The 10,671-nt window shown below is 39.6% G+C and overlaps 2 protein-coding genes across 5 annotated transcripts in view; one reads left to right on the top strand and one right to left on the bottom strand.

Annotated features, from left to right (window-relative positions):
- The window catches only part of LOC108249507 (short chain dehydrogenase/reductase family 16C member 5), a 62,527-nt gene that overhangs the window by 35,001 nt on the left and 16,855 nt on the right, over positions 1-10,671 (top strand). For 3 of the 4 annotated variants that reach the window (XM_017438941.3, XM_017438939.3, XM_017438940.3), the window contains one exon: positions 3,588-4,079. In XM_017438941.3, coding sequence (XP_017294430.1) covers positions 3,588-3,684 — 97 coding nt within the window. In that variant the 3' untranslated portion in view covers positions 3,685-4,079. Of the gene's footprint in view, positions 1-3,587; positions 4,080-10,671 lie in introns of those variants that run through there. The other variant, XM_037981951.1, reaches the window with a different exon arrangement.
- tmed6 (transmembrane p24 trafficking protein 6) overlaps positions 8,393-10,671 on the bottom strand; it is a 19,829-nt gene continuing 17,550 nt past the window's right edge. Inside the window, exon 4 of the mRNA XM_017438943.3 lies at positions 8,393-8,754. Coding sequence (XP_017294432.2) covers positions 8,521-8,754 — 234 coding nt within the window. The 3' untranslated portion in view covers positions 8,393-8,520. The remainder of the gene's footprint in view (positions 8,755-10,671) is intronic.

Raw genomic sequence — 10,671 nt, 5'->3', positions numbered from 1 at the left:
GAGGCCCAGAGGAAGACCCAGGACACGCTGGAGGGACTATGTTTCTCGGCTGGCCTGGGAACGCCTTGGGATTCCCCCGGAGGAGCTGGCCCAAGTGGCTGGAGAGAGGGAAGTCTGGGTCTCCCTGCTTAGGCTGCTGGCCCCGCGACCCGACCCCGGATAAGCGGAAGAAGATGGATGGATGACTCACCACAAAACTTTCTGTCATGAAGTTGACTTTGTCACTCTATGGTCTGGTAAATATTGATTTTTGTACATACAAATTCTGACAAAACGCTGTAACTTTATTAGTCCCAGGGATGAAAGGTCGCCACAATGGATTTCCATCATTTGGAACGTGGCGACGACCGATTTGCGTCATTTGTAAAAATGTGGTCCTGTTAAAGCCATCCAATCCAACTATGATACAGGGATTAAACTGATGCTGCTTTCAACCAATAAAGTGAACCAGAGCCAAAGTTTTAGCCAATCAGAGCAGAACAGGGCGGGTCATACTGTCTGGATGCCATCAGTGTTGCCAACTTAGAGACTTTGTTGCTATATGCAGAACCCTCTAGTGACTGTTTGTCAAAAAAGTGACTAGTGACAATTTCTTGTGTTTTTGGAGACTTTTGAAAACTGACGTGAAAGCAAGTATTGTTTTTTCCAACAAGCAGTGGGTTCTGCAGTGAATCCCTCCTCCATCCAACAGCGCTCACAGGCAGCTCAGTCCCCCTGCAGTGTCCCTGCAGCTGCAGTCAGAGCAGGAGAGATTCCCCCCACTGCATCCAGACGGTGCAATGCTGATGCTAACTGATTGGTGGCAGGATGGAAATGTAAAATAATCTCTGCATAAATTAAATCACTGCACTAAATTGTGACATTAAAAAATAAAAAGAAGAGGAGAGCTAACATAGAAAGTAGCTTCTAGGTAGCCATGCTGACCATTGTGTCTGTTGGGACAATGGTCAGCATATGTGCCTCTCATGTGAGAGGTCTGGGTTTGATCCCCAGTGAGGCAGGCTCATAAATCTCATTATCATTCAAACCAAAACACTTTAACTTTTTGCAAATCCAACTGTGATATTTCTATAATATTTAAGATCATTTCAATAGCTCATAATTTCTGTTGACAGACACCAGTTCAGGAATATTTTTGTTTGTCTTATAACTTGAAACCTTTTTTCTTTATTTATTTATTTTTGTTTGTTTGGGGGTGGGGGATTCGGGGGGAGGGAGAGGTATGATTAAGTGTAAAAAAAAATTTCACTCAAAAGATTTTTTTTTTTTTTGCTTTAGTTCCTGCAATCCACATCTGTCCTCTCGACTCCTCCAGTTTTCCAGTTTGGCATGCTTACTCTTGTAATGCCTCTCCAGGCTGGATTTATTTATCACTACTAGCTCCTTGACAAAACAACAAAAAAGCTACTAAGTCCTTTTTACCAGAAGAGAGATCAAGTGAAGTATGCTATATTTTAGAACAAGACAATTAAGACATTAGATATGATCTCCTACTTTTGGAAACATAAGAAACTTTCAGACCATAATTTCTTCATGGAGGGCCAAATTTAAAATGTGAGTAATTTGCTGTGGCCTGTTGGCATCGTTCACACAGAGGGGATACTGTGTGAAATATTTTGGCAAGCCTGTCTTTGGTACAGTGAGCTTGATATAGAATTCAATATTGCATGAAACTGTTCCTAGCCTCTTTATAATCTCCCCCAAACATCATCTGAAATCAACATATCCAAATCTGTCTCCCATACAGTTTTCAACACAGGTGAAAGGTAAAAACTTTCATATATAGAGGAGATTGCCCCTCTCAGTTGCACAAATACTTAAAAATCAGAGGGGCAATGAAGGGCCGGAGATTCCGAGGATGAGCTACAGGTATAATGTTGAGACTGAGAGCATCTGAAAAAATGTTCTTTAGGGAGAGAGAATTTATTTGGTAGCTGTTGAAAAGAAGCAAAAGTAGAATCAACATACAAATCTCTCCAGATTTTTCTCCTCCAGAGTTACCATGGGCTTCTTGGCATCTTCTCAGATTAATGCTCTCATTGCTCAGCCTGTCAGTTTAGATGTACAGCCATGTCTTTGTAGGTTACACTTTAACCTTCTCAACAACTTTATCCTTGACCTGGCTGGTGTGTTCCTTGTTCTTCATGATGCTGTTTGATCACTAATGTTGTGTAACAAACCTCTGAGGCTCACAGAATAGCTGGATTTATACTGAGATTAAATTATACACAGGTGGACTCTGTTTACTCTGTCTTTTGAAGACAACTGGTTGCTCTGGATTTTAGTTCGAAGTATCAGGATAAAGTGGATGAGTACTAATACACAGCACACTTTTTAGATTTTTTTTTGTAAAAAAATTTCAAAACCATTATTTTCCCTTTTTTTCCTTTTGTGGAGCCTACTTCCCACTCCCTGCTGGTGGCTGTTGCCTCTGCCCGCCGGTGCCTTGGTGGCTCTCTGTGTCCGGGGCTGGGTGCTTGGGTATATGCTGGCTCACTCTGGTGACTGCTTGATGGGACCTGGGCAACCTGGCTCTGTTGGGCCTCTGCTGCTGCTGGGGGGGGGGTTCCTGTGGGTTCTGCATCGTGGCTGCTTGGGAGGTTCCCCCGGTGCTCTCCTCTGTTCCTCTCAGGTGGGGGGTCTCCGGATGTCTTGGGCCCCAGTATTCTGGTCCTGGGGGGCTGATCTGTGGGACCCCACACCTGCTATTGAGGATTCTTATGGAAAAGCCTTATATACACAAGCACCCACCCCCCACACCCCACACACACACACAAACACACACACATGTTATGTCTCTCTATCTTTGCAGGGACTTTCCATTGACTTCCATTCATTTCTACGCCTTAACTACAGCCTAACCCTGACCCTTACCCTAACCCTAACCATTACCAGTACATAGCTAATGTATCAAATACATGGCCACACACACACATAGGTGTTTGGATTCACGTGTTGTTTCAGATATGGGCAAATATGGGCTGTGGTTGCCACTTAATGCAACTTGAAATATCATGTACCATGTACTTTTCATTGATGCTGTAATTGTCACTGTTATTAATGCACATGTTGATGGTTGCTATGATTTCTTGGACTCTTATCTCCTTCACTCCCTTTAAACCCTTTCTCTCACCTATCTCCCTTTTTTTCCTTTTTTTTCTCTTCTCTTTTCTTTTCCATCTCTGTGTCCATTAAATTTAAAAAAAAACAAAACAATTTCTAATAAAGTTTTATACATATATCAAGTGGAGCATCACAGTAAAAGCTGGAACGCTCCACTTGTAAAGGTAAATCTGTTGGGCCTCACCTTGGCACTCAGACAACAATTCTGAGTGCCACACAACTGAACAAAAAAGAAAAAAAACAACATTATTTTTCTTCTATTTCCCAGTTATGAACTACTTTGTGGTGGTTTATCACATAAAATCCCAGTAAAATACCTTGAAGTTTATTGTTGGAATGTAACAAAATGTGGAAAGGTTCATGGGGCATAAAGAACTTTTCAAGGCACTGTATATGTGGTATATACTGTTCATGCTCACAGGATACATGATCTGAACCTGATTACTTTGGGTTTCTCTCCACAGCATCATGTCCACGAAGCAGGGGCTTCTGCTGGGCGGGTACCTGGGAGCTTTCAACCTCATGGACACTTTCAGGGGACGCTCTAAAAAACAAGAATGAGCTCATTATAAAATGGTAATTGAAATGAAGGAAGATATGCAAACCTTAATGTCATGCATGTTCACAGCTAATAGTAATAATATTATTTTTACATTCATCTGAATGTATTGGTTTAGTGTAACACAAAATAGTAAATGCTTGATCTTTTTTTTTTTTTATTAAATTTTCAGGATGGAGCTTTTTGTAATCTTTGTAAAAGAAGACAGTGAAAGTGTCTTCTTTTTAAAACAATTATACAGCTTTTAAAACTATGCTCTTAAGCATTAATCAAACAAACCATTCCCGGTATTTTTTGAAGAGTTTTAATATTGCACTGAGATATTTCTTTTCATATATTAAGACACATTTAAATTCTGCCACCAAACATTAAATTTTTATGTACAACTTAAAATCTGCTTGTTCTTTCTGTGCATTATTTAAAATATGTCAGTTTTTAATTTGTTTCGCTGTCATAGATATCCAACTCTAATGAGTATGGAACTGTAAAACCTCATCATTCAAACAAATATCTGAATATTGTTAAAATCAGGAATATAATTCAGTTTTATCTCATGTCCAAACCAGTGTTTTGTCCCTATTCTGGCACCTTATTCTTGTTTAAATTTTATAGGCCATTGGTTCCTTAAACTCTAGGGAGCAACCCCAAGAGGGGCTATAAAGTCAGTACAGGGGTGACATGTGAGCCCTCCTATTTTATTTATTATGTAATTTTAAAAGTTAAATTGCAGTTGGAACTCATGTTTAGACATTTTCATGTCTTGTGACGAACCAAATCAGATGTCTACATCCATTGTGTGTGACCTGGAAGAGTGAATTCAAAAAAGGTTAAAAAACAAAAACAACTGGACTTCTATTCTGTAGTAGAAGACGTTTCTCTTCTCATCCGAGGAGCTTTCTCAATTCAGAAATAGAGAGTGTGGAGTTGAGCTTTTAAAGCTGAGATGTGCTGTAAGCTGGATTGCTTGCAAATTGTTCTCACTCTCCTAACAAAGGAGGCTCGTTAGAATCCTTGTTTGTCTGACTCACTGATGGGCCACTCTGGTCACATGAGTGCAGGTGTTGATTGGAGTGAAACTGACTGGGGATCAGGCCTAAAGCTCCATTATATGTTTTTTGGTTTTTTTTTTTCAGCCTTAGGCCTGATCCCCAGTCAGTTTCACTCCAATCAACACCTGCACTCATGTGATAAGAGTGGCCCATCAGTTTGCTGTTGGGAAGAGGACTCATTTTAAATCAATGACGAACTGTCAGAGGTTTTTAGGTGAGGGGGTGTTTAGAGTTATTACAAATGTGAGCGAGACATTCAGTGTATAGGCAGTTTTGTTCCACTGTTTACTCACGATGTGCACCAGAGGAAATGGAAGGGTAATTCTGTTGGAATTACAATGAATTACAATGAATGGTAAGAGATAAAAAAATAAGACCTGTTTGTGTGTCTGAAAATTCTGACAGGATAAAGATTAATAAAATTAATAATACTAGTTGAAACTCGACACTCCAGTCATGAAAACCACTCAAGTTTTTAATAAAAAAACATTATGCTGATCACAAAACAGAAAAAGGACTTTCAGAAACAGCAGCAATAAATTAAGCCCCTAATACTATGAATAAATTAAATCAGACATCACTAAAATCTTTGGGAAAACTTTATTCATTCAAGTGTTTGATTCTTGTCATTCTTCCCACACTGCCCTCCAGAAATAGTGTAATTTTTGCTTTTGCAGTTGGCATTTTATGTTGCTACAGCAGGCTTTTCAAGGGATTTGATGAAAATAAAGAAATATTAATGAATGGGAAAGGGAATTGGCTGCAACTTAGATTAGTCAAAATATTTTTGTAAATTAGAAAGGTTTCAATCTCTTTGGCTGACTATGATTGAAGAGCAGAATTAAAATCTCCTCCCACAATTGAATCATAAATGGTCAAATCCAGCAGCATTAAGAAAACCCGTCAAAACAAAGAGTAATTGTCTCAATTGGGAGCATATGTATTTATGAGAGCCACTTTTATGCAATATCTCCAGGACAATAATAAACCTGCTAGCAGAATCAGAAATTGTTTTAACATAAATAAATGGAATATCTTTGTGTATAGGATTGGCAACACCTCTTGATTTGATGGGAAAGGGTGAAATGTACATCTGTCCAACCCAGCTCCTCTTCAGTCTGTTGTGGTCTACATCCCTCAAATGGGTCTCTTGTAAATTAATTATACGAGTATCAAGATGGGGTAGATAGTGGAAAACTTTATTGTGTTTAGGTTGTTTAGACCCTTACATTTCAAACCAGCAAACCTAATTTCCCTATCCACAGTAGGTGGTGACTTCTTCAGCAGACAATTAGACAATAATGGACAATTAATAGACAAGAGTTTTGACGTGTGTTAAAATAAACAAAGGAAAGGAGAAAAAAGGCAAATAATTTCAAACACATCATCACATTAGGTACAACAGGTGCATATGTAATCTCGCTAAATGTAGTCGGGCATGATTACAGCTCGGTCCGAATAATAATTCTGCTCTGCGTTGTGTAAATAATGGACGAGAGACGGGATGAGATGAAGCCGTTTATCTGTATTAAAACAGAACATGTACTGGTCAGGACTCAGGTTCGTCACAGCAGAAACAGCATCTTACGAGGCGTAGCATTTATGTTAACAGAACATTTTACCCGTGTTAAAATAAGGGAACCCGCCTCGTGTTCGTCTCTCGTGAACTAGCAATGAAATCCCCGTGTTCACTACTTTTATTCTAGCCAACCACCAAGAAGGGGTGCTGTTTCATCCATTACACATGAACCCGTATTACTAGTAATGACAAGTGGAATTCAATACCATATTAACTCTGTTACACATATATCTGGAAATATGAGATAGGTGCCAACCCAGTTCCTCTTCTTATCACCAATTTTTTCAGTACATTCACATCTGCTGAAATGGAAGTGAATATAATCATTTCTCTTTTGTTATCTCATAGAGAGCTATAGAATAGCCAGTTAAAACCAGATGTTTCCATCCACTGAATAAAAAGACAGAACCATTTTTTCTCACCATTTGACAATAAATCAGACTAAACCTTTTCTGCTTTGGGGCAGTTAGAATTTCCTAAATTATTTCTATTTGTTAAATGCTCAAATTGTAAGAGAGAGAATTCTTCATAAAAAAGTTTATTTCTTCAAAGTCATAAGTTTACATACACTAAGATTACTAATCCTTTGAACACTTTGGGAAAGCTCAGATGAAGCTGTCATGGCTTTGGAAGCTTTAGATAGGTCTGTTCACAACATTTGATTTCATTGGCGATATACCTGTGAATGCATTTTAAGGAACACCTCAAAACACACTGCTTCTTTGTGTGACATCATGGGAAAGTCAAAAGAAATCGGCCAAGATATGAGAAAGAGAAATGTTGACCTCAACACCTCTGGTTTATCCTCAGGTACAGTTTCAAGATGCCTGAAGGTATCTGTTCCAACAGTTATACACAACTTTATACACTATAGGAATGTCCTTCCATCATAGTGTTATGGAAAGAGACAGGCTCTGCGTTCCTGAGATGAACGTGTTTTGGTGTGAAATGTGTGTATTAACCCCCAAAACAAAAGCAAAATACTATGAAGATGCTGCTGAAGCTGGTAAGAGTGTCATTACCCACAATGAAACATATAGACAATGATCTTAAACATACTAACAAATTAGTTACAAAGTTGCTTAAGGCCAACAAAGTCAGTGTTTTGGAGTGGCCATCACACAGCTCTGCTCGTGTTCTCACTAAAACCAGGAAGATAGAGCACATAACACCAGTTTTAAAGTCCCTACACTGGCTCCCTGTAGCTCAAAGAATAGACTTTAAAATACTGTTGTTAGTTTATAAATCACTGAACGGTTTAGCACCACAATACATTAAAGATCTGTTATCACTGTACCAACCGTCTAGACCCCTCAGATCTTCTGCTTCTGGACTGCTCTGCATCCCCAGAACCAGAACCAAACGAGGAGAAGCAGCTTTCAGTTTCTATGCACCACAAATTTGGAACAAACTTCCAGAAAACTGTAAAACAGCTGAAACACTGGGTGCCTTTAAATCTCAACTTAAAACCCACCTGTTTAGAGTTGCTTATGGCTAAATTAGGGTTAGAGTGCGGGTTTTTGATGTTTGTCTCTTTCTTACTGTTTATTCATTGTCACATGCTGTTTTTATTTTGTTTTTTAATTATGTAAAGCACCTTGAAATGCCTTGCTGCTGAAATGTGCTATACAAATATAATTTGATTGATTGATTGATTGATTGATCTTAATCCCATAGAAAAGTTGTGGGTAGAGCTGAAAAGGTGTGTGTGAACAAGGAGTCCTACAAACCTGACTCAGTTCCGCCAGTTCTGTCAGGAGGAATGGGACAAAATTACAGCAAATTATTGTGAGAAGCTAGGGGAGAAAAACAAAACGTTTGACCCAAGTCATACAGTAGAAAGGCAATGCTACTAAATACTAAGAAAATATATTTAAACTTGTGATACTCTCGGTTTACGTTTTTCGACACATCCATCCTGCTGCTGACTGTTGTTGTTCCAACATCTTCTGTTTGGATCTTTATGTCAAAGCTGCACATCTTTCCAGTTTATTCTGCTCTGGGTTACAAACCATAGTTAAAGACAACAGTTTTCCTCCACTGGTTATCTCAGTGAAGGAAAAGAACCACACAAAACTTAGATTTTTGGGAACACTTCTTTAATGTGAAAAGAAATCCAGTCTCAAAAAGACAACAGCCTAAGTAAGATCTCTTTTTTCTGTTTTGTTGTTGCTGTTCCTGCACATCCAGACGAGGTGATGTTGACTCGGTCAGCATCGGGGCTTTTCGTCCTCTGTGCATGGCCTGCTCACAAACAGGCTTCTGAGGAAGAGGAGCTGTAGGTAGCCAGATGTGATGATGAGCAAGCTGAGGGCTGTTGACCACCAGGTGATGTACCGTGAGTTGGACCGCAGCAGAAAGTAGTCTGCACTCTTCCTCATGCGGCTGAAACCGTAGTAACGGAACATGTGGAAGACATGGTTCTCCACTTTGTGTGTTGCAGTCTGAAAAAGTCAATTAAAACATTACTGCTAAGAAGATTATTTATTATCCTGGGACAAGACTGGACTAATTTTTTTTACTAATATAACTATAATAACATAAAATATGTGTTATCTGTTAAACACCATATATTTGATTAAAGGAATGTAAAGAGACAACATGAAACAAATCAGATCCAGGGGAACATTCATACAGAAGAAAATGTAATGATTATGTCCTTGAAATTAATTTTAAAATACCATAATGCAACACAATTGACAATACTTTATTAAACAAAATAAAAATTAAAAAGTCCCCTTGCCGAACTGCTACCTTAACATAGTTAAGGGATTTGAGTAGCCCCCTGATCCAGATGATTATGTTGTCTGGTGTGTCAGCCCCTGTTAGACCCTAAGAGGCAGTCTAAGTGGTTCAAAAAGCTTAAAGGAAGAGCACAGGAAGCAGGTCACAATGCCTGAAATACAGAAACTGAATCACCCTCCAGGTGCTCGCCAGTGAGGCCACCAGACTCTTTTCTACTCTGGAGTTTCCTATGGAGAGAGTCGTTAGATAGGTGTGAGGCCACTCACAAGCCCCAAGCTGAGCACCTCAGCGTAGAGTTCTTCCTGGTAGGTGAGAGGGTCAGCTTTCTGCAGCTTTGAACTACAAGAGAGAAGATTCTGACACTTGTTTGTGCTTGAGATGGTATCTTACTTGAATGTGACTGATAGTTGTTAACTCAAAATGATGAGAAAATTCTTTTTTTGCAGTCTGAATTCTGAATGTTTGTAATCAAGTGAGATTCATTTTGTTCAACCATTTTTTAAAATCATGGCTTTTTTTCTTCTCTATGACTTGCAATACTGTATTCTAGGCTTATTTTGTTGCCCACCTACATCATACTCACGTAGGCCCGCTTCATTGGAATTGGGGTTGTACTTGAGTACACTTTAGAAATTAAAATAGGCCAATTTGGACCAGTTTTTTTATTATTAATATTTATCAGCAAGTTTTTTAGACCTGGACAGGTTTTCTGTTGGAGGAGAGTTCCCCTACATGTGTCAAATACAGCTCTATAGATAAATATATGTACCTACCTACCTATATACCTAAATGTACCTACCTACCTACCTACCTATAGCTCTTGAGATGGGTTGGAGACACCCTTGCAAATACCTTCTGCCAACAGTCACAGCCCAGAGAGATACTGGCTTTATGCAACAATCAGCACCTCAGATTACTTGGCTTCTTGAAGAAAATGGGTGCCATGTGAGGGTTTCCTTGTTTTATGGGGGTACTTAAATCCAATGCCACATGAAGGACTGGGGCAACACCTATGGAGTGGCAGACCCGGGGTGACACTGTCTCAACAAAGAGGGACCAAAAAGTCTGTTCCAACTATGGTAAATGGCTTGCACTTATATAGCGCTTTATCTAGTCCAAGGACCCCAAAGCGCTTTACACTACAATCATTCACCCATTCACACGGGCTGACAGAGGTGAGGCTGCCATCACACCGGCGCCACCAAGCCCTCTGACCACCACCAGTAGGCAAGGCAGGTGAAGTGTCTTGCCCAAGGACACAACGGCTGAGACAGCCAGAGCGGGGGCTTGAACCAGCAACCCTCCGATTACAGGACAAACCCCTACCTCCTGAGCCACTGCCGCCCTACTACTACTGAGGAATCACTCAAGTTGAAGAGTGCGTTGTAGTTGAGGTCTCTTGGTCTTTTAGTGATATTAATTGTGTGAATGGTTTTAAGCATTCACACCATTGTTTTCCTGTTTCTCTTTCTTATCTATTATTCTTCTTTCACTATTCCGTACGTTTTTCGGCATCTAACTCGTTCCGCAATTTTTCAGCTATTTCAACCGTTCATATATCAAAACGTTCAGCTCATTAATGACAAGACCGCTATGACTTTTGGTATTGGTGCAAT

This window comes from Kryptolebias marmoratus, linkage group LG20, assembly GCF_001649575.2.
Source record: "Kryptolebias marmoratus isolate JLee-2015 linkage group LG20, ASM164957v2, whole genome shotgun sequence".
Lineage (NCBI taxonomy): Eukaryota > Metazoa > Chordata > Actinopteri > Cyprinodontiformes > Rivulidae > Kryptolebias > Kryptolebias marmoratus.
The sequence above is the reverse complement of the archived record's forward strand: the minus strand, read 5'-3'. Positions and strand labels throughout refer to the sequence as shown.